Source organism: Gymnodraco acuticeps, unplaced genomic scaffold, assembly GCF_902827175.1.
Source record: "Gymnodraco acuticeps unplaced genomic scaffold, fGymAcu1.1, whole genome shotgun sequence".
In the NCBI taxonomy this organism is placed as follows: Eukaryota; Metazoa; Chordata; class Actinopteri; order Perciformes; family Bathydraconidae; genus Gymnodraco; species Gymnodraco acuticeps.
The window spans coordinates 560,970-585,399 of record NW_022991584.1 but is presented as its reverse complement, the minus strand read 5'-3'; the positions used below and the strand labels follow the sequence as shown (position 1 = coordinate 585,399).

Genomic DNA, 24,430 nt, shown 5'->3' with positions numbered 1-24,430 from the left:
AAAGTGGAAGGCTGATGACTTATGGCTCCATTTATGTATTTATGTACATGTATTTGTACTTATTGTATTTTAAGCAAGGTAGAAGCATTTGTCAGTCAGGAAATAAGCATGGCAAAAAAACAAATATATATTTTCCTACCTTACCTTTTTAGGCTACTCCTTTCATTTCAATACTACACAATATCTGGAAAAGCTAAAAAAAAAACTAAAAAAAACTGTGAACGAGTAAGAGAAACAGTAGGAGAAAAGACACCACTAAAATACACGATACATTTAATTCTGAAAAACCACTCCCTCCCTCAGGTGACAGTACTGATGCAAGTATTGTCACAGTGACAACACTCAGTCATTACAGGCAAGTAAAAATAATAACACAACAAGCATTGTTAAGGAAACCTAACATTAATGATTGCTTAATATGTGTTGACCTCTGCAACTGACTCAGCACTCCAGCATGTGTTTCTTTATTTTATTGTACTGTATGATGATGCATGATGATGTTACGCAGATTCAGATCACATTTGAAAACAACATTCCACTCCATGACGTTTTCCCCATTGTCAATAACAAGTAAAAACAGAAACAGATCAGACTATTTCTGGATACAGACACATTTATTGAACGGCAACATCACAAGCATGCAAAGTCAGGTTCTGACACTCATAAGGCATTTTCTCCTTGTAAAAGCTGCCTTTGTCACTAGGGAATCCAGTTTTTAAAGTGCAAAGTTCACAGAATGAATAGATTTTGACCTACAGCACTACGTTGTAAACAGATCTATTAACGAGACATTTAATGACAAAAGTAAGGTTGGTTTACCGTTAGTCAATATTACCATACCATTACCACTATGCAATGACAACAAGCACTCTGGTAGATTTACAGATCTTCACTGCCAAGATGCTGAAAAGACTTCACAAGGTGTCGCTGGAAGGTTTTAACAGCTGCACGTCGCTGTAAGATGAATTGTTCTTTGTTAACTTTGTGGAAAAAGTCACTGAAAAAAAACTATAAACTGATTTTGGTCTTGGGTAATGACGATATACATGATTAAATACACACACACTTCTGCACTAAAATGGTAAACATGAACAGATCTGATACAGTGGACATGAATATACATACAGATGACTCTACATAGTAAAAATAATTGGAGCGTGACACAGAACGGACACGTTACATTAAACATGGCTGCAGCGCGACTCGCGCGCCATGCAGATAGTTCACAGAAGCAGAGGGGGGGGGGGGGGGGGGGGGGGGGGGGGGGGTCGGTCTCTCACAACATCACACCACTGACCATCACAGCGCCACAACAACAACAGAAGGTAACAATTTAAAACACAAACGAATCTGCTACCAACAGTTGGGCTGTGTTAGCCAGGCTAGTGGCAAGTTATTGCCCTTATACTTTGTTTCGATACCTGTGTGTATGTGCACACATGCATAACAAATGGCTTTTAGACTTGTTTTAATCTTGCTGAATGAGACAGATGCACTGCTTAGAAGCCGCGGCAGCGTTAGCAGCGGTGTGGCATAAGAACAGAGTGCAAACTTATTCCAGCAGGACTGAGAATGTGATGGCAGCTCTACAGGTCACAATGGTGCTAAAAACCTATCTGGTAATATGTGGCGAATAATGAAGTAGATTATTTCATTAATTCTTTAGCAGGACACGTTTCAGACGTCACTAGTGTGATAAACTGGCCTCAAGACGATGGAGATGTTTTCTTGTGGGCTGTTCAAACCCTTGTCAATGAACCTTTTTGATTTCATGTGTTGCTGGTTTCTACGGAGGTCCCGAGAGGCAAGTAAAAAAACAAAACAATCGTATTAAATTACATATTTTCAAATTCTGATCTAAAAGATTTCCCTCCTGAGTTTGTGAATAGAGAACAGGTGAACATCCAGGTTTTGCCAGGGTTATATTCGCCATATATGGCACGTACAATTAGTTTGTGTTAATTCATGCTTTCTTCCATGTGAGTTTTAATGTCTTTGAAAATACAAAGTACATATATTGTGTGTTGTTTAAAAAAAGGAAAGATTATCCTGATTCACCTTATTTGAACTGTTCATTAACACAAAAGTATTTTCAGAATTGGAAACATGTATCACCAGAATTTTGATGATCCCCCTTGCCTCTCAGTGCTCCCGTATGTAACATATTGAAGAGTTTACAAACAAATCTGAGTACTATCCAAGTAGCTTTCTCCCTCATCTATGGACACAATCAGTGCAGTGGCAGTCTAAAATTTGAATTAATATACAGTTTATATACAGTACACACACCAAAGAATCCCTACTCTGTACATCCGCTTATAGATTTATATATTTCTCTGTATATACACATTTATATGGAAACGAGAAAATAAAGGATCCTTATTTACCTTCTAGTGTTTGATCTGGTAAACATCACAGTAAACACTTCAGAAGATAAGTGTGGTCATGACTGTGAAGCAGTGTGTGTTTCCGTGTACGTTTGAACTCGAGTCACCTGCAAGGCACACTCACTTTGGGAGGATAGCACAAAGACAAATCATTTACATCACGGATAAAAACAAAAAAATAACGATATGAAAGAAAAAATACGAGGTGCAGGAAATAAACGCCTGTCCTGAAAGAAAAAGCACTTTTGGCTAACACTAAAAAGGCAAAAGAAAAAAATGGTAAAACATTAAAAAGAGATGTTTAAGAGCTGAGTAACATGGGATATGGTAAGGATTAGCGTCATAGTTGTATCTGTCCATATTTCATTCAAACATACACTAAATTAAAATACATCTTTTACACATATGCTCTCTCCGGCGATAAAATCAACCAACAACAAAACAAATAAAATATTAAAAAAACAGTCAATCTAACTTTTGTGATCAACAGTAGTATGGCACCCTGTAAGGGACAAACAGGTGGAAAGAATGTCCAAGTTGTAGTGCTATCAAAAATGTTAAGTAACATGGCATGCAACAAGTCAGTTCATTCAAATGAAACAACTCTCAGTGTGCCACCTATCGTCCCCTCGCAGTACTTGGCAATTTCAAACGTTAAAATCCAACCACAGGAGATTCTACAGACATGGAAGGAGACGCGAGGGGAATAACAGACAAATAAAAGTTTGTTTTACTGCTGCATGAATCGACATAAATAGCCGGCTTATTTTGGGCTGCAATCACACGGAATTTCAGATGACTATGTTGATCAACAAGTAGCTTGTTCTTGAGTGGACAGTGGTTTTTTCTCCTCATCCCCTGTGGTCATGTGATTCCATGTAAAGATCGGTATCTTTACCGGGAAAAAAAAATTCCTCGCCTGTCCTCAAGTGTGAAATAGTTCTGTGACTTCCCTTTCTGCGCTAGTATACACAGAGGTCAGGAAACTTCATCTCGTAGAGGGGGACGGATCGACTCTGGCTTTGGCCGTAACCTGATGAAATGGTTCCAGATGGGCTGGGGGGGGGTCTGCACGGGAAGAGGAAACATCATCAGGAGTCAATCATCACGTTTGAACAACAACATAGCGAGGCTTGCGCAATCATGTTTTGATAGTCTTAGGAATATGTCAAACATCCATTTTAACGACGGTGTTTTTGCTGGACTGAACTACAGATCTATTAAACGACTCCAGACGGTAAAGCCTCTGCCAGGCTTTAGCCAGAGCCAAGACACGGATCACATCACTCCAGCTTCAGCCTTATTACCCTGACTCCCATTGTGTTTAAGGGTTTTTAAGGTTTAACCGATGACTTTAAAAGCTCTGCATGGCCTCTCTCCCTGTTTTATGTCTGAGCTCTATGTACCGTACGCACAGTACTTTTAGATCCCGTCCCAGAGGCAAAAACTGGGGACAGACCGTATGTAGTCAGAGCCTCAAACCTGCCCCAAGAAATCAGGTCGCCTGAGTCAGGAAACTCCTTTATGGATTAAAAACAAGTTCCTTTTTGGAGACCCTTTCCTCAAGTTAATAGAGATTACATTTCCTTTTTGAAAATGTTTATCTTTTTCCTATTCCTTTTCCAAACTATATTGTTCTTTACACCATAATGCTTTGTATCTGTTTCCTCTTAAATCTGATGATTTGCGACACTTTTGTTGGGCTGCTTTGAATAATTATACTATCAATAAAGATGAAAATGTAATGTTATCAGCCATCAATGTCACTTTGGAAAAATGGCCAATCAATGTTTCATTGGAAATATACCAAAGTGCCGTCTCTTACCTGATTGTAATCTCAAAGATCTGATTGAGTTTGCTCTGGAGTAGAGTGGCCTGGATAGGACAAAGAACATCACGTCAGACCATAGTGCCAAACTGAAACAATAATCAAACAATATGGGTTAAAGGAATGTGTTTTTTACCCTGGCACCACAGTGTGCAGCTATCTCCTCGAAGGGGGCCTTCTGAAACTTCTCCACCACTTGTCTCCTCCGCTCCCTCTCCTGCTCCTCCATACCGACGCTGTCCACTAGAGGGAGACACAAACAACCTTTACGTCTCTATTCTGCACCATGCTGAACTAGATTGTGTGTTGAAAGTGACAATTTGGCCTTAATGCTTGAAGGATTCTTCTTAAAACAGTAAAGGAAATCACAATCATTGTAATGTTGACGTACCGATGGCATTCTTTAGGGTTTCAAATGTGATCTCCTCTGCTGGCGTCCTCTGCAGAACAGAATAAGAACAAAGGAATATCAAGCACTTTTCATTTAACTCGAACGTCCTTATATATGTATCGGTACATTTAAGTTCTTGAAGATGGCATTGTTGGAAATGCTTTTTGGCCTTTACCTCTTCTTTCTCTGGACTGTTTCTGGACTCCACCTCCACCTGCAGTGAGATGGTCTCTCCGATGCTCTTCCTCTTGGACAGACGGTCCTCATCTGAACACGGAAAAGAAAACAGACATTTTGTTTTAATCCAAAGGCAACATCAGAATAACACAGGCTGACGCGATCTGACAAATGAGTCTAAAAGTGAACTAGCTCCCAAAGGCAATGCCTATCAATAAGTTATAGATAGTTAAGGGCTTTTCCTTCAACTCAATGATCCTGGCTCTAGCCCCACAGCTGAAGAACAGTCTGTCCTGATGTAGTGTCCTTCAATGAAACACTAAATCCCCAACGAGCTGCAGGAGAGAAATGCAGCTCTACAATTCCATACAGGAATCAATAAAGCACCAACTAAAATATTTAACACACTGGCAAATTCAATAGACATTATCATTATATACTTTTAAAGAATATCTCTTCTTTGGCACAGCTGACTTTTAAACACGATGTATACTTTTAACAAAAGAAAGGTTTTGTTGAGACCCTTACCAGTGTACTGGGGGACATACGGGGTAGCCAGTCTGTCTGTGTTATACCCACTGCCTCCGAGGACCTCAGTGATCTTGGACTGGAGGAACAGAACGTCCCCTTCCACCTTCTCCAGTGAAGAAGGCAGCCTGGGGAAAGAGAGAGAGGCGATTTAAATATTTATATGTTAAATATATAAACATGTATTTAACATACATTTTTGCATATTCAAATAGCTAATTTAGTGTATGGGTTGCAAAGATTCAAAGGATGTATTGTCATATGCACAGTAGCTACGGTGTAAATATGGCAATGAAAATCTTAAGTCCCAGGCTCATCCTATCAATACAATATAATATATATAAGACATACAACTAATTAAAAAAACAATACAAAATTGCAATAAGAAAGTAGAAGAAAATAGTGCAAGAATATCTAGGACCAATGTGCAAGTAATGCAGATAAAGTAAACTATATACATGTCAAACAAATATATACAAGAAGCTAAATGTTGCAGAGAATGTTGTTGTGTACAGTGTACAAGTATATAGTCTATATACATGTACATAGAGTCAGATACATTATGGAGTACATACTTGGGATTATCAATGAAGACATCCTCAGGCAAAAGGTAGCTCCGTTCTTTCTGCCTCACCTCAATCACCTGAAGGGCAGAGAAAGGATGCGGTTTATTAAAGAAGGCTCTTAGTATTCACACGTTCGTTGACGTGTACACAAAGAGGAGCCAGACCTCGTGTATGTGCTGGCAGAAGGCTGGGACGGTGGTGAGTTGGCAGATGAGGTTGAGGTAGGCGGCGGCGATGGCATGAACAGCACAGCGGTTATAAACAGGAAGCGCCTCGTCAGTGGACAGAGCCAGGTCCTGCACAGGAAACAGGGACAAATACCGTGTTAATAAAATACCCTCACACATGGTTTTCATTCATCTTGGACTGTTTCCACTTCTTTATCTCGCGTCATTTATTGTGAGTTTTACAACCTATCTTTAAAAATCTATTTTAGATTCAATGTCCTTTTTTCTAGATATGTTATGGTCTTTATGTCAAAGCACTGTGAAAGGCTTTTTATTGCCACATTCATTTGTATATAATGAGACTAAATATTGTAGTGCCGTGTTCAGGGTAGGATTTTCAGGGCGGCCATGACGGCCATGGCCGTCGTAGCCCCTTGGTCTGGCCGTTATGCCCCACAAATAATTGTATGTCCTACGGCCACCATGGCCTGTGGTGTGTGTACTGTTAAAATCTCGAAGTTGCTTTAAAAGCGACAGAACAGTGTTTTCTGAACTGCATTATGCTGCGTTCACAACGGACGTGATGCGAATATTCTCATCGCTCTAACCGCTGGAGTTTCACCGCGGCTGTCAGCTGTGTTTTACTTTGTGGAAACCAACTGCGACAAAATGAACATATTTTACCGTGATTTATTGTAATACACGTTTCAAAATGATGCCGAAGTAACTAAATACTGATACCGGTTAGTGAATTAATGCTTTGACAAGTCTGCAGATAAGACGGCAAGCGAGAAACCTTTTAAAATGCGTGTTTTCTGAATGGATCAATCAGGCTAAACTAACCTGTAGCTGCTCCGTCCACACTCACAACAACGTCCTAAAGACAGAATTAAAGCAGCGATTCTATTCGCCATGACAGTCTGTGGTTTGTACATGTTTAACTTTTGTCCAGTTTCTGACCAGAGCTGTGAGAAGTTGATTAAAGAGACTCGTACACACACACACACGCGCACACACACACACACTTCACTGTGCACTGCTGAATGATGTATGTGCAGAGTTTGACCCTTGAAGGCTGTTTCTTCTGCTCTGAAATGGAATATATTTGTTACATATTAATAGATTTTTTAATTTGATTTTGGATTTGTGAATGGTAGAAGTAGTAGATGGAAAACATACCAAACACAAATTATTCAAAGTAAAGTATTTTATTTTATATACGGTAATACTAAGGAGGCATAGGCCTATAGGCGCATTCACACTGCGGTACTTTTCCCACAAAGGTTCATGTGAACTTAGTTCACGTGAACTCTTTTATCGCGTTCACACCAAAAAGAGCCGGTACTAAAATTAGTTCATGTGAACCTTTTTACCCCCACGAAAGTCCCTGCTGGAGAGCAGGGACTTTCGTGCGGCTCTCTTGTGAGAAAAGAGCTATATTTCTGATTGGCTGGGCGGATTGCAAACCACGCCCCGTAAAACTCCCAAAAAGTTTTGTGAAGCCGCCATTTTATTATCCTCGCATTAGCATTATTAGCATTAGCATTAGCCCAGCGCAGAAACGCAGAGAGACTAACTTATGGCAACACAAAATAAAACATGGGAGCGGTGGAGATGAGGAGGTGTCGGCATTCTGGCGATTTACTCGGAAGGCTTCAGTAGAAGCTGCTGGGAGTCCCAGCAGCTTCTACTGAAGCCAGTCCCCAACTCCGGGGACTTCCGGCCGGGGACTTTGGGCGGCAGTATACGCCGTGAAGTGGTTTGCGGCCTGCCAGTAAACCCAAAGCAGAAGAAGAACAAGTGACGTCAGCGGCTTCATTTGCCTAATCCACCCCCAGGGACTTTTTCCAGTGTGAACGCGATCTGTACTTAGTTCATGAGAACTAAAGAGTTCTCATGAACTAAGTTCTCATGAACCTTTGTGGGAAAAGTACCGCAGTGTGAATGCGCCTTATATGATGATATCATGTTTGACATTATTGATATTAAAAAAGTGATTTGTTTTCCATGTCATTCGTGTGTTTTTCTTATAAAAAAGTGAAGTTATTTATTTGCAAGCTCCAAATCCAAATGTTTCCCTCAATGGCCTTTGTGCCCTGGCATGTGGCCTTTGCGCCCTGAAAAAATGTGTAACACCAAAGGCCAAATGGCCTTGCCCCTAAAATGACGAAATTCCAAGCCTGGCCGTGTTAGAAGATTACGGCCAATTTCAGAATGATTTCCTGACTACATAAATACATTTCTCTGAATACATTTTATACATTTTTATGTATCCCTACCTCTCTTAAAATCTACAAAGCCCTCTTCTTTTAAATATAATATACTGCACATATTGTCATATTTCCATTGCAATATGTTTTTTTGTTTCTTTTGTATATTTATATTTGGAGTAAAACAATTTTTTTAAATGTTCGTTTTTTCTATATTTTCTTTTTATAATCATTACATTTTTGTATCTTATCTAAAGTAAATATAATTTGACTGACTGCATGTGTTTCAGTACCTGCAGGGCGAGCGCCAGGCGGATCAGGTCCACCACCACCTCCTCATTAGCCAGCTCCACGCTGAGGAGACCCAGCAGAGCGAAGAGAGACTCGTAGTGCTGCCCGCCGCTGCTCGGCTCCTTGCAGCCCAGGTAGATGTGACGGTACAGCTGCTGGCCGTGCTGAGAGGAGGAGGATGAGGAGAGAGAGAGAGAGAGAGAATCAAGAGTCTGAAGGAGAGACTACTCTGTTAAGCGTGTTCAGCCAAGGAGCCCATACAGGATAGAGAGTATATCACTTCATGAATGTCATTTGGAAAATTAAACCTAATTTTTACACTTTTATAGTCTTTGTTATGTGAAAAAACGTCACAAGAAATGCATTAAAAACATATCAGATATGTATTAAAACTATCATTTCAGATATATCATCTCAATACAGAATAACAATAAACACTGTTAAAATGTCAAAGGCAAATTAAGAGAGATTGTTACAGTGAAGTGCATTTTAAGAAAAAAAAAGACTTATCAAAAGAAAAAGAAAATTACACTCAGTGCATACATAGCTAAATAATACAAGGATTTAAAAGTTTTTTTCATATTAAATGTATTACATTAAACCATGAGCAATCAAGTATCATAGGTGTAATACTATTCGTTAAACTACAAAGTCTTTGTAACAAAAAGTAAATAGAATCATTTGAAGGAATTAGAATATTTTATGTGCAATGAATCATTGAATTGTGATAATGCATTTCTTTATCTAAAGTAATTACTGCTGGTTACTTTTCAGTAGACTGTAGGGAAAACACGTTCATCAGCTCAACTTTTAAACTGACAAAGCTTTTACCTTTTTCATGAACAAGTTGTCCTGCCTGGAGCACTTGTCGACTTTGAGCTTGAGCACAGAGATGTCTGAGATGATGCTGCAAAGAGACGAGGCACAATGATTAACAAAGACTGTTAAGTGCTCAAACACACTAGAAATGAAGCCTAGAATAACACACACACGTACCTAATGTCGGAGAACTTTGCAGTGTTGTCGTGCCTGTCGATGAGACTGAGGAGGATCTGCAGCACCAGCAGCCGGAGCTCTGGGTCCTCGGTGAGGGAGAAGGACAGCAGCGGCTCCAGGAAGGAGCTGGGCAGCGCCGTCAGCATGTTGGTGGTCTGGAAACCAGCCGTCACCTGGGAGATGGATGGTAACAAGTTAGTAGAGGTTAACACAGGGGTCGGCAACCCGCGGCCCACGGGCCGCATGCGGCCCTTTAAGCCCTCTGCTCTGGCTCCCTTGAGCTTAGACAAAAATAAGAAGGAAATAAAATAAAAGTATTTGTAGGACTATTTATATTTTGTTGCATGGTTGAAAATGTTTCGTATCTTGTATTTTGAGGTGATACTGTGACACATAAATAAAAAACAAAACGGTTTTAATTAGGTAAACTAAAATATGCGTCACATCCTGCTACGGTCCCGCGCGAGCGCCTTTTCTTGGAGGCGAATAACCTGACCCCCGGCTCGATGAGCGAACTATGGATAAATCAAAGAAAAGAACCGGAGGAACACAGGATTTAATTCTGTGTGGACAGAGTTATCTGCTTTCACAGCAAACGATGCTGGTTTACCGGTATGTCTGATATCTAGAGAGAAGTTGTCAACGGTGGTGCAGCCTTTACGTATCGAGGAACAACACGGGAGAGGAAGACAGCTGACGATCTTCAGTCATAATTCAATGGGGTATGTAATTTATTTCAGAAAACACTTTCTGTTATATTCCATGGAATGCTCTTAACATCCCGATAGCAATGAATATATTAAATGCTTTGACAATAAATACATACAAAAATTAATCTCTGGAAGCCGTAGTACTGTAAAAAGCACGACCAATCATCTGAGCCGGCCCGGCTAAAATAACTGGATGGCCTACCTGCCTGTCAGCCTTCCATCTGTGCACAAACTTATCTCGTGCCCTCATTGGTCATGTGCGCGTTCGTGTGTGTTGGAGGAGGGACTCTGTAAGAAAGTCTGAAGGAAGAGGCACATTTTTTCCGGTTGTGTACTTTCAAATTCTAGCGCACTCGAGCTGGTTTCTCCATTCTTACCTACCCTACCTTTAACTCTTTTTAGGGTGCAGCTATATGTTTTATTTATTTCAAAGTGGGCCCATTTTAATAATGGATAATGCACATTTTCCTTCAAATGTGCAGAGGACTCCCCAAGTGCTGTGTTTAATTTATTTTAAAGTAGGCCTGTGTATTCTTTTTAATTCTCCTTATAAGAGTTCTTTGTTTCTTATTAGAGGTTAACAGTTTTATATCATGTAATAAATAGCCTAATAAATGCAAAAAAACTGTAGTTTTTGTCTGATATAACAATAAAAAACTATGAAATATGTTTTGCGGCTCCAGACAAAAAAAATGTGGGAAAAAGGAGCAAAATGGCTCTTTTGGTCAAAAAGGTTGCAGACCACTGGGTTAACACATACATCATTTATATTCCTGCTGAAAATAAGGGGGTTAAAACAGCTTTAAACTACCCCATGAGAGTCAACTGGCTGTCATTTATGGCTTCAAATGGGTTTTTCTAAGGGAATTGAAATCGACCTTGTTTTGAAAAATGGCTCAATGGTATGATTTCTTCTGTATACTTGGAAGAGATAAGGAATTGTTTATAGCCGAAATGAAATTCTCAGGCCATAAGAGTGCTGCCTAAAACACACATGGTTTGTGAAAAATACGTTTTCACGAGGGCTGAGATAAAGTTTGAAGGATGACAGCTACTGAGGAGTATCACCTTGACGTATTGTAAATGCGATAAAAACTACTTGTGGCGCTACTATATAAAGTACTTTCTTAGAGTGAGAACATGCACCAGTAACACAGGGAGGCTTCTCCTGCTTAAAAGATATGTAAACACTATTTTTTGTATGATTAATAATGCAAAGCTGAAAACGTACCTGGACCAAGGACTTCAGTAACATAACCTGGATCATCCTCGTCACCTCGGGCCTGCAGATGAAAACAAATGAAGATATATGAAAGAGAATAACATAAACACATGCAGTATTCAGTTTACTGGGCATACGCTGCACAAAGAGAGCATGTGTTCGTGAGAGATTTGCGAGTAACTCACCCAGAGCCTATGGAAGTGAGAGCTGGGTGAATCCCAGGGACGGGAATCTTGCCCATGATGAAGAGCATGACCTCTGACCTCTGGTATGTCGGTAGTGTGTTGGCAAAAGAACCTGAAAGTTAGAACATTTTTGGTGAATATTTGTGTGTTTGACGCTTACTGGCAGCAGAGGTTGCGTTAAGCGAATATTTTTAGTCCATGACGGATTTTTTTTAACAATGACGGAAAAATCTGAAAGCAGTCCGTAATTTTGACAGATTAGAACAAACTCGGAACAGCGCCAAAGCTTCCCCGCAGCGAGGCTCCGGTGTTATGCCGTGTTATGCATGCCCGCCAAAAAGGAAATGATATAGTTTCCAAACTGTACTTTGCCGTACAAATCATTGAAATGTCTGAGAGTTTTTGCTTTACGCTGTGCACGCTCCCGCTAGGTGCAGTGGGTATGCATAACACCGGCGCTAACAATTCACGAGCATGCGTGCGTCTGAGTCCCCGTCCTCTGTGTACAGAGTAGACCGACGGGTAATAATTAATTTTGACGGAAATGTTACGATCCTGTCTGTTAAAATGACGGGCAGCAAAAAAGTCTAGCGCCACCTCTGACTGGCAGTGAATGTAGGGGGATTACTTTAGTTGTTGTTATTGCTTTTGTTGTTGTGTTTTTCGTTCTTTCTCTTTGTATATATAATCAGTGCAAACCATTGTCTCATTTGTATATGCTTATACTTTGGTCCCTATGGCTAAATGATAGCATATTGTCATTGTGTAGGCACTTAACCTTGGTTATAAGTTGTAGAAACTTAATACAAATATTTTTGAACATAAAAGAACCTGAAGGTAAAAGAGAGATGAGAATGAGATAGATAGGAGGATATTGGAGTAAAATACAAAAGAAGTGTAAGGGACTGAGAGGCAGAGTAGTGGGAGACACCTACATTCCCAATAGGTGGCTCCACCCGCTTCCAATTAACAGTATTGGGAGCAGGTGTGGAGACCTCACACCTGGTGCTAATCACTCCCTCAAGGGAGACAAAGCACCCAGAGTTGCTCAGTTGTGTGTGGCACATGGAGGGAGCAGGAGACTCCCAGCGTGAGGAAACAGTTTGTAAGCTGGTAAATCGGTTAGCGGCCCGGCTACATTAGCCTTTGTATAGTTAAAGGTATTTTTGAGTTTAACAGCAATAAAGCCTCTTTTTTGGACTTGAACACTGCCTCTGTCGTGATTGCTGCACTACCACTTTTCTCTTTATCTGTCCAGTCCTGTTACACTGGTGGAGAATGCGGGCATAAGGACTCTAGTGGTGGTGTTGCAGTTAGTGTATTTCGGTTTCAAGATTGAGGATGTACTAAGGGAGTTGGTGCGTATTTCTACTGAGCAGCAGACTCTGCAACGGCAGATGATACAGGAGCAGCAGAAACAGAATGCGCTTCTTCATGTGGAGATCCAAAAATGCCTAACAGCAGCCTCTCCTATCCAAAGGGAAGCAACCGTGCAGCCTAACCCAGGTCGATTCATCCCCAAAATGACGGAGAGTGATGAGATAGAGACCTACTTAACAGCCTTTGAGCGCACTGCTGAAAGAGAGGGCTGGCCAAGGGACTCCTGGGCTGATCTGGTTGGACCATTCCTCCTGGGCTCGGCACAGCAAGCTTACTTCGACCTCCCTCCTGACCAAGCAAAGGACTACGTCGTCTTGAAGAGGGAAATCCTGGCAAGGTATGGCTACAGCTTAGCAGCTAGAGCCCAGCGGTTCCATGACTGGAAATACAAGCCAGAGTTGTCAGCCAGGGCCCAGATGTATGACCTAGGCCGGGTAACCAGAGCCTGGCTGACATGCAACCCCGAAAAGTTGAGTGTTTTAGAGAGGATAATGATGGACAAAACCAGTTCCAGGAGTAGGTGAGCTTACATGTCCTCATTTCCTAATAAAAAATAATCTTTTATACTATGCCAAAGAGGTTGAAGGTCAGCGAAGAGACTTGTTGGTTGTCCCAAAACAATATGTGTCCACAGTGTTGCATCTGGCTCACAGCCATGTCCTAGGGGCCCACCTAGGGGTTAAGAAGACAAGGCAGCGGATTGGGAGCCGGTTCCACTGGCCAGGGGTGGTAAGAGCTATAGAGGATTATTGTCGCACCTGTGTTGAATGTCAAAAGATGAGTCCCAAGCCACACTTTAAAAATCCCCTAATACCTCTACCGATAATCGATGTACCGTTTTCTTGCATTAACATGGACTTAGTGGGACCGCTGGTGAAGTCTGCCAGGGGACATCAGTATATTCTTGTGATCCTTGACTATGTAACCAGGTACCCGGAGGCCATTCCCTTGAGGAACATGACAACGAGAGTGATTGCACGGGAGCTGCCGAGTTGGGATTCCTAAAGAGATGCTAACAGACCAAGGCACTCCCTTCATGTCCAAGATAATGAAGGATCTCTGCAGGCGTAAAGCAGCTTCGTATATCTGTCTACCATCCTCAGACAGACGGATTGGTAGAACGCTTTAACAAGACGTTGAAATCCATGTTAAAGAAGGTTGTTGACAAGGATGGTCGTAACTGGGACCAGCTTCTACCCTATGTCCTGTTTTCAAATCAGGGAAGTTCCACAGGCTTCAACCGGTTTCTCCCCCTTCGAGCTGCTGTACGGCCGACAGCCCAGAGGACTTCTCGACATCGCGAAGGAAGCCTGGGAGGAGCAACCAAGCCCCCATCGGAGCCTGATTGAGCACGTAGAGACGATGCAGACGCATATGAAAGATGTTTGGCCCATGGTCAGAGAGCACATGGCTCAAGCCCAAGAAGACCAGAGGAAAGTGTATAACAGAGGTTCCCAACCGCGTGAGTTCCTGCCCGGGGATAAAGTGCTTCTCCTGGTCCCCACCACAGAACACAGATTCCTGGCATCGTGGCAAGGTCCCTATGAAGTGGCAGAGAAGGTGGGACCAGTCAACTACAAGGTACGCCAACCTGGCCGTCGCAAACCATCCCAAATATACCATGTTAACCTGTTAAAGAAATGGTACGCCCGAGAGGCACTGCTGTGTTGTGGTTCCCCGGTTGTGTCCCCCTCTTCTCCAGACCATGAGGTGGCCGAAGTTGAATGCGGTCCAGGGCTGTCCAAAGCTCAGTTACAGCAAACCAAGGAACTGGTTCAGCAGAGTTTGGATGTGTTCTGACTACGACCTGGACGCACAACGATGGTGGAACATCAAATCCACACAGAGCCTGGCCAAAAGGTAAAGATGCGGCCCTACCGGGTGCCGGAGGCAAGACGGGCGGCCATTGAGCAAGAAGTGCAGAAAATGCTGGATATGGGGGTGATTGAAGAATCTCAGTGAGTGGACCAGCCCTGTCGTTCTGGTTCCTAAGCCAGACAAAACCAACAGGTTCTGTAATGATTTCAGAAAATTGAATGAAATCTCCAAGTTTTATGCGTATCCTACGCCCAGGATAGATGAGCTAATTGATCGGCTTGGGGAAGCCAGGTATATCAGCACTCTGGACTTGACGAAAGGGTATTGGCAGGTCCCACTTGAAGCAGCCTCAAGAGAGAAGACGGCCTTCGCCACCCCCACAGGGCTGTACCAGTATACTGGGCTTCCCTTCGGGCTTCATGGAGCACCAGCCACGTTCCAGAGACTGATGGACAAGGTTCTGAGGCCACATCGTGAGTATGCAGCTGCCTATTTGGATGACGTTGTTATCCACAGTGACTCATGGGATAGCCATCTCATAAGGCTTGCAGCAGTGCTGGAATCTCTCCGCAGGGCGGGCTTGACAGCCAATCCAAGAAAATGCAAGCTTGGACTGGAGGAAGCCGAATATCTGGGCTTCACCATTGGGCGGGGCAACGTTAGACCACAAGAAAGGAAGGTTCAGGCGATCCAGGACTGGCCACGGCCGTCAAGAAAAGAAACAGGTGAAAACCTTCTTGGGTCTGACGTCCTACTATTGCCGTTTCATCCTAAACTTCTCCACAGTAGCCTCTCCCCTTACAGACCTGACCAGAGACTCACAGCCGCTAATGGTCAAGTGGACAGGAGAGGCTGAACACGCCTTTGAGGGACTTAAGAGGGCTCTCTGCGCACGGCCGGTGTTGGTGACCCCAGACTCCAGCCGGGGGATGATTGTGCAGACGGATGCGTCAGAGGTGGGCATAGGAGCAGTACTATCCCAGGAGGTTCACGGTGAGGAACACCCAGTCATGTACATCAGCCGGAAGCTGAACACAAGGGAACAAGGGTATGCTACTGTGGAGAAAGAAGGCCTAGCAACAAAATGTGTAAGGGACTGAGAGGCAGAGTAGTGGGAGACACCTACATTCCCAATAGGTGGCTCCACCCGCTTCCAATTAACAGTATTGGGAGCAGGTGTGGAGACCTCACACCTGGTGCTAATCACTCCCTCAAGGGAGACAAAGCACCCAGAGTTGCTCAGTTGTGTGTGGCACATGGAGGGAGCAGGAGACTCCCAGCGTGAGGAAACAGTTTGTAAGCTGGTAAGTCGGTTAGCGGCCCGGCTACGTTAGCCTTTGTATAGTTAAAGGTATTTTTGAGTTTAACAGCAATAAAGCCTCTTTTTTGGACTTGAACACTGCCTTTGTCGTGATTGCTGCACTACCACTTTTCTCTTTATCTGCCCAGTCCTGTTACAGAAGGAAGGATGTACAAAAGGAGAGAAAATGAACACTCACTGGTGTCCACTCATAAAGGCAGACACAGACAATAGGAACAATTCTTGGAGCCTTTCTTGCAAAGCCTCCCACACACACACACACACACACAGTCGTTCTCACACAGACACAGCAGCCACTGACTCACCGATGGTCCTGATGACAGCCTCCTGCAGCTGCCTCTCCTCATGAGCTTTGATAATCTTGGTGCCGATGTTGGTGCTGCCGTCATAGGAGCCGGTCAGCTCGTAGTCCACACTCAGACGGAGCTGCCGCAGCAGGGTGTTGAACACCTCCAGCACTGTGGGACCTGCAAACAGTGACTCATCAAAACACTAGTTCAAACTGTCCATGCCTGATCCCGCCTGCGACATGCCAGCTGGTGTGTGTGTGTGTGTGTGTGTGTGTGTGTGTGTGTGTGTGTGTGTGTGTGTGTGTGTGTGTGTGTGTGTGTGTGTGTGTGTGTGTGTGTGTGTGTGTGTGTGTGTGTGTGTGTGTGTGTGTGTGTGTGTGTGTGTGTGTGTGTGTGTGTGTGTGTGTGTGTGTGTGTGTGTCTTTCTCACCTACAGAGCCGCTGGCTGCAATGGCGGCTGCCTCCAGCAACACTTCCACTATCCCGGCTCGCACTGTGGCTGAGTTCTTGCTGTTAGCGTCAAGGTGACCGAGAAGCTGCTGGATGACCAAGTGAGAGTGCTGAGACTGGGAGGGCAGGAGAGAAAGAAGGAATTAAACCAAAAACTAAATCGAATAAACAGGAAAACTGTAGGAAAAGAGGGAATTAGAAGTGGTGTAAATCTGTAACATGACATCAAGTCATTCAGAAAGGTCAAGAACTAGGGTGCTGGATAGCTTGGTGGGACCATATGTCTCCAATAAAGGGTGGATTTTGAGCATATTTCTAATTAGCCGCTTTAAAACGTGTGATAAAACTTAGATACAAATATGGCACTGTGTGAATCCTACTTGGATCTGGATTTATAGACAAGGAGAAAGACAGAGAAAAGGGGTGATGAGGAGGTCTTAGTGGATATGTAGACACTGTATCACTTACCTGGATGGAGTACATTATGATTTTGAAGCAACGCACTGCAAAGGTCTTCCCCTCCCATAGAGAGTGGTTATCCAAGTGCCTGGAGGGGACACAGACAAGAGAACAGGGACGATGTTAGAACACATTGACAGGAGGTAGTGATGGTGAGGATAGCAAGGGATGAAGAGCAAATGTATAGTTTCTAATAAATCCCAGACATCAAGACTCAATCTGGGTTTTTTGTGGGTGGAAATCACTTATGTTAAATACATGTAAAGACGTATAACGATGTACTGCTATGTGAGAATAAAGAGACATTTATCTTTGTCTTTCATTGTTCAGTGTATTCAGCAACGTTCATCAAACATCAAGGTCGTCACTGCTGAAAACTGTGCACAGAGACAGAGAGGCGCAGGAGGACAAATATCTAATGCTCGAAACAGACAGACACAGAGACGCTGCTGATGGATGGACGAGAGCCGGTCTCGAACAGAACATGACAAGTGAGATGAATTGTAGGGAAAATTGAGAAATAACTAATAATGATGGATTAAAGAGTTCAAATGAATGTAATATTTAACTGTACAAAAAAAAATGGTAAGTAGATTTGCAGTTGGATTTTGGAATACTAAATGACTCGATAAAAGGCAGTAGACTTATAAGCAAAATTCAAAATGTGGCTGTTTAAATACACACTGTATTAGTTAGCTGTATTCATAGATAATAAGTGCTCAACAGACAAAATGAAAAGTTAACTCAGTACGGAAATAAATAGTTAATGTCTAGAGCTCTAGGGGAAACGGCTGAGAGATAAAAAACAAACATAGAAGAAAGAAGAGTAGCTCAGATTCAAACCACAGAGGAAGATGGATGGAGGGACATAACTTTAAATAAAACATGAATCACAGAGGACCAGGTTCAGAGACATCAAAGTTCAATGACAATAGCATAGAAGATGACCTCAGAAAGATAAAGCGGTGAAACACAATTTCATTCAAATACAATGTAAAATGTCTGCTAGTCATGCACCGGTCTGGAACTGTGTAACCTTGCCCTGACCTTGTTGCTTCGCCTACATGCCACTCAGTGCAGAGATACAAAAATACCGCAACATAGCATTAAGATGCATCCTTCCCTTGTAATTAATGCGCCAGAAAACGAGCAGAACACAAAGGAAGGAATCACAGAAAGAGTTTTTAGGGGCTGTCTTACATCAGCACGGGCGTGACGGCGTTCTTGATGTTGCCATAGGCGGCTCGTCCCAGCAGCTCCCTGAAGCAGCGCTCCGTCAGCTCCACCGGGCTCTCCTTCTCCTTCTCCGACGCCTGCAGCGGAGAGGGGGAGCGGCTGGAAGGGAGCGAGGCAGGTGAGGAGGCAGAAAAGAGGGAGAGGAGGGAGGGGAAGTCGAGTCGAGTCGGGAGGGGGGAGAGAGGGAGAGGCGGCGAGAGAGAAAATGAGAGAACAGAGAAAGGAGTTAAAAATGTTATTTATTCAATCATATTTCCACAAAAGGTGAGATTTCTCACACAAAAGAAACACTCTGGACTGCCGTCACTGCAGCCTTGAGCTGACTTTTCCCTCCGCAGTGGAAATGAAAAAATGTCTGTGTGAATTTGTGCAATGCCATTCTGTTATCACTATGAAGGACATGTTAGACGTGACAAAGTGTGTCAAAGTGTGTGTGTGTGTGTGTGTACTGACACCGTGTCCAGCCTGTCTCTGTTCTCATGCATAAAGCCTCCACTATAACTCCATCTTAGTCATGACTAGCCCCGGGTGGTCAACCAATGATGACATTATTTATTAACAGCCTCACTCTTTCATCAGGCCTGCCGCTGCTGTGGAGGTAATGAGACTTCCTGCCTCTCTGGGCGTTTCTAACTCAACTCTGAAAAAAGACACTGACATTTGAGGGGCAATGGAAAACAGTAAAAGCAAGAAAAATAAAGGATTAATATTGGTTTTACTTTAAGGTCACGCACTTAAATGAAGCCATTTTATTTTAGTGGTGCCAATGAGTTATAAACCGCTATGGCTGAAAGGTTTAGCATTTGTTCAGCGGTAGCTTATAATGCTTACGAATCCACTCCCATTGACCCCTATCGGATTGAAAAGTGCATCTTAAACCCCCCGTGGGAGACTGAAGTCAACCTAACAGCCTCTAAGTACACAGTTTTCAATAATGATTTGGAAACTCACAAGCATGCAACAACAACAAATCAGACATCCAACCATCTCCATCATCTCGAAGACTACTTGGCTAGGCAGTTTACCCTTATATCTGCTTTTATCAAACCATTTCCCAGAGGCAGTGTTTGAGTCTGTGGGGGGGCATGTTAAAGGCATGGATCATTTCTGCTAAACGTTTCTGCTGAGGCAACGTCTGGAAGAAAATGGCTTAGAGAACACAAAGTCTGAGCAGGCACCTACACATTAAAACCAATAAATCAGCACGGGCCTCCCTGTCTGTGTGGCAGGCAGGGGAGTAAACACAAACATTTTTATTTATTTTTTAAAGGGGCCCTATTAAGCTCATTCTTAGGTTGTTATTTGTGCCTATAATATGACATGTTTCCATGCTTTCATGTTCAAAAAGGTCTTTATTTTTCACACACTGCCTTTGGTGGAGCACCTCTTTTCATCCTCTGTCTCAAACCAGAGCCCAGTCTGCTCTGATTGGTTAGCTGGCCGGATCTGTTGTGATTGGTCAACTGCTTTGAGATGTCTTGCCCCTTAGTCTTCTACATACAAAGAGTTGGAGCTCTAGCCAATAGAAGCAGTGTTACGTAGTGCTGTCACTATGTTGTTGAAGTAAACAAAGGAGTCCAATGGAGGCGTTTCAGTGAGTGTGTGGGAGAGAAGCTCCCTCTGGAGGGAACACAGGGATTTCAGCCTTTACCATTAATATGCACAACAAACTATATAACACGATGCAGGGAAGGGAACAACCGAAAAAGCATAATAGGGTCATTTTAAAGGCTAAACGCAAACAAATATGAATTAAAGAAGAACATTTTGCATGACAAAATGATGTTGGGAATTTGTAAATAACAACATATAACAAACATCCTTCTATTTTTAATCAACTTTGGAATCTGGGCTCTAGAGTTATTGGAATTGGAATCTAGTTATCCTAACTTTAATAATAATAGTTTAGCCAAATGTGTATATGCATCTAGGCTAAAATACCAAGTTCAAACAAAATGAATAGACACAATTGTGCATCATTCAATAAAGATTAAGAATTTGAATGACGATCTTTTGAATGAAGCCTTAAACTATTCAGTTCAGCATTAAATCACTGTTTTTGTTCTTGAAGTATGACACACAAAATGGGTCTCTGGGAAAGATTGCAGGAGCACCACGAACGTCTAAAGAAATCTCAACTGTCTGAAGGTTTGGCTAAGACTGTCCCCGAGTTAGATCTTTAAATGAACACGTACATGTGCATGAGGATTAATGTAGAGAAAAGGCACCATCTGTGAGTTTAAGTAGACTGTACTGACTGCTGTGGGTTTTACGTCTAGTAATGACTGCAGATGCACAGCAGGGGCAGGCTTCATAATAACACACACAGAGAGAAGGGAGGCTGAGAGGGAATCGTGTCTCTCTGTTGGAGCCTTTCTGTCTGCTGTCCATCTGTCTCCGTCTCTTTCAATAAGCCCCACATTTCCATCACTGTACTTTCTATTATCTACCTTCCACACAATCTTCCAATGTTCTCCTCGCTGCCCTCCCCCTTTAACTTGAGAAGTCGGCATTGACGTCAAAGTGAATTTCACTATGTGGAACGCGGCCAAGAGAGGGAGGCTACAGACTCTCTCACTGGCAACCTCCAGCACTCAATGTAATTGTGATCCTTTTTTTGTCTCCAACCAATTCTGTTTATAATCTCTCCCCCCTCTGTCTTTTTTAACCTTTCTACCCTTGTCTTTGTCCTTGGAATACTGCAGGTGGGCAGCAGATGTCCGTGTGGGGATCAGAGCTGTCAGTAAGTTCTCTCAGTGATGACAGTGATGATGAATGACATGGACAAATATGGCCTAACGCAAGACAAATAGCACCGGTCGCCTACAACACAATAACTCTTGACGTAGTGACCGAGACACAGCGGTCGTCAATGTGACTCATTTTTGGTCATCAAGTTTGCCACCACCTGTTTGTAATGACATGGTAATACCATGGCTGTATTACCTGTCTCCTAACTGCAGTCATACCATTTTTGAGCCCTATAATTTTCTCACTTTTATTGAAAACAATTATTTCAGTAGGTTGAATAGTCAACCAATTTTCAACAAATCAACATTATGACATTTAATATGATCAAAACAGCCATTTAAAGGAACAGACAAATGATATAGGGAGGCTGTGGACTAGTGCGTTGGTGTTCGGATCAGGGGAGCACAGGTTCAAACCCCACTGCAGTCAGCATGTCACTTCACCCCAAATTGGTCCTGTGGCGATTGCCCACAGTATTGAGTATGTAAGTCGCTTTGGATAAAAGCGTCTAACAAGTGACATGTAATGTAAAATATAGTGGTGTCCAAAAGCACCTGGAACAAGGCATTCAATTATCAAGGTAGTGGGTAGCAGGTAAAAAAAGTTGGTTCTATTAAATACTGAGATTTTGATAAGTACCGGCTGCCGGTAAAAAGAGCTGACGACTTATTTAACTCCAGTCGGCTACTGTAATATATTCATTTTTGATTTCAATTAAATCGTTTTAAGAAACAGACGGGAGACCTCCTCACTCAGTAGAGCTGTTTCCGAAAACCACTGTGGCAGCAACTTCACGATTGTGCAGTAAGCTTTAAAAAGTCCAATGAAACTAGTGCATCGTTCATAAACACCACACAGATAGTTATGTGCTTAATAGGAACAAATTCATGAAATACCCTTATTTACATTGCGCTTTTTATAGCAGCCTAATTGTTTTAAGCGCATTGTAACACATCATAAAACAGGCAATGTTGTTAAAGTAACAGTAAGGGATTCACAGGGTTTGTTATATTAGTTAATTTTAGCATAGGAATATTTGATTAGTCATTTTAAATCAACTAGAGTAGACATAGGTGAGATGTGATTAAAATATGTTCCACCTTTAAATGACCTTATTTAAGAGTATGTGTCTATTCTGTTAATACATCATTACTATCATTGTGGGATGTCCTTATTAACTGAATAATATAGACTGAAGGTGCCAATGATGATACAAAATTAAGTCTAATGATTCTTAATTATAACAATTATAATAAGTCAGGAAAAGGTATACTTTTTACTATAAATAGATATTTACAGCCTTTGGTTAAAACACACCAGAAGCCTAATAATAAATAATGGAATAGAGGACACTGAATTTGACCTTTTCTGCGGTGGGAATGCACCCGGACCCCTCTGGGTGGCTACTGAGTGGACAATCCACATCCTTGTGGAGAGCCCAGATGTTTTTTTCAACAGACCTGATAAACAGCAACTTACAAAAGCCCAACCATTTTCCTGGTGCACACTCACCTCTCCGTGCGCTGTCCACTCTGCAGGTTGAAGAGCAGAGAGGGGACGATCTTGTCCATGTGCTGAGGGTCCCAGATGTTGGCCTGCAGCTCATCGTTCACAGTCTTCCTCACCACACCCTGCAGGCCCTTGATCCCTGCCATGCGGATCCTAGCAGGCAACAGAAATAGAAGATCATAAATCAGACACCAGACATCCTCTGACTGGCAACAGAATCTATAAATGGAGGATTTAATTTAGGAAATCATGTTTTTGTCTTGTTTGTAGTCCAAATCTGTTAATCTTTAATCCTGCACAGCTATTTTTTAAACGTTCAAATATGTCACTTTGTCTATTTCCAGCAGATGACAAAAATCAATTTCAAAAGGATTGCATTTTTTTCATGAAGATATTAAAATATCGAGGGGGCAGAGGTAGTCTAAAAAAAGACTTCCTGAAGCCAGTCTTAAAAAAGCTGTTCAATCTGTCTCTAGCTCAATCGAGCATCTGTCCACTCACTTGGTGCGGATGTCAGGGTCCTCAAAGCTCGAGTGGCACATCTCACTGAAGCGCGACACGAAGAAGTCATAACTGCGGTGGTACGATGGCGTGTCCTCTTCTATGTTTGCAAACTTCACAAACTGAGAAGAGAAGAAGAGACACGGGAACAAATAAAACCTTTGTTCATGTCAAACATAACTTCTACAGCTCAAGAGATTCACAGTAATAAGTCTGCTCCTCGAAAGCTCTAGTTGGTAAAGAGTTTTCTTTTCAATTTGATTAAAGCCTAAATCCCCATGATGAATACTTTTCTAAATTAAAGTCAAACCACAGCGCCATAACATCCTATTAAGTGAAGAGCAAAGGGCAGAGGGGGGTCTCTCCCACTGGGTCGTAAAATGTCACCATTTAAACACGCTGGCATTAAGCTTCACAACACTCTCCAATTCATAAATGATGAAGTGGATTTCTTTATAATTAAAGCAGAGCAGATGCTACCTGAAGCAAGAAGTATATAACTAATTAACATTACAGCAGGTGGTGATAAACCTCATCTCCCCCTTTAAACATAAAGAAGAGTTTATGTTGAGAGTGAACATCTAGAGCCTTGTGAATCTATTTCCTGTGTACAAAATAAGTGCTTAGAGTGGTTTTGAAATGACAGAAAGTACCCTTGAGTAAATTAAATGAAGTACTTGTGTGCAACTGCTCAGCTGCTGCAGTAAATCGCTGCAGCAGCTGATACCCGGAAACTGCCCAGGATTATTGGCAGTAATACCGGGCAGCTTCCAGATATCAATGTATCAACTCAGAAATGCACTCTCTATCTGCACGAAAGCTGTAAGTGTAGGGTCTAAAACAGTGAGTGATGGATGGAGAGCTGAGATCATAACATTTCTGATGCTTTCCAAAGAGCTACACCGAGAGAAACTAACCCTATGCCCCGAGACGTTTTTTTTTATCACATCACATAAAGCAAGATGACAGAAACACTAACTCAGGTACTGATGTGTTGATGAGCTGACTGGTGTTGGAAAGGGCTCTGCAGCACAAGGTGTTTAGGTCAGAGTGTGTG

The 24,430-nt window shown here is 42.4% G+C and overlaps 1 protein-coding gene across 4 annotated transcripts in view; it reads right to left on the bottom strand.

Moving 5' to 3' along the window:
• Window positions 1–256: 256 nt before the first annotated feature.
• LOC117533781 (protein EFR3 homolog B) overlaps window positions 257–24,430 on the bottom strand; it is a 39,355-nt gene continuing 15,181 nt past the window's right edge. For all 4 annotated transcript variants that reach the window (XM_034197716.1, XM_034197715.1, XM_034197718.1 and 1 more), the window contains 19 exons: window positions 23,374–23,495; window positions 22,876–23,025; window positions 18,577–18,711; window positions 17,386–17,464; window positions 16,898–17,033; window positions 16,483–16,644; window positions 11,659–11,770; window positions 11,483–11,534; window positions 9,542–9,714; window positions 9,377–9,452; window positions 8,548–8,709; window positions 6,042–6,173; window positions 5,887–5,954; window positions 5,312–5,439; window positions 4,782–4,873; window positions 4,607–4,655; window positions 4,352–4,458; window positions 4,213–4,262; window positions 257–3,455 (listed from right to left, as the gene is read on the bottom strand). In XM_034197716.1, coding sequence (XP_034053607.1) covers window positions 3,350–3,455; window positions 4,213–4,262; window positions 4,352–4,458; window positions 4,607–4,655; window positions 4,782–4,873; window positions 5,312–5,439; window positions 5,887–5,954; window positions 6,042–6,173; window positions 8,548–8,709; window positions 9,377–9,452; window positions 9,542–9,714; window positions 11,483–11,534; window positions 11,659–11,770; window positions 16,483–16,644; window positions 16,898–17,033; window positions 17,386–17,464; window positions 18,577–18,711; window positions 22,876–23,025; window positions 23,374–23,495 — 2,091 coding nt within the window. In that variant the 3' untranslated portion in view covers window positions 257–3,349. The remainder of the gene's footprint in view (window positions 3,456–4,212; window positions 4,263–4,351; window positions 4,459–4,606; window positions 4,656–4,781; window positions 4,874–5,311; window positions 5,440–5,886; window positions 5,955–6,041; window positions 6,174–8,547; window positions 8,710–9,376; window positions 9,453–9,541; window positions 9,715–11,482; window positions 11,535–11,658; window positions 11,771–16,482; window positions 16,645–16,897; window positions 17,034–17,385; window positions 17,465–18,576; window positions 18,712–22,875; window positions 23,026–23,373; window positions 23,496–24,430) is intronic.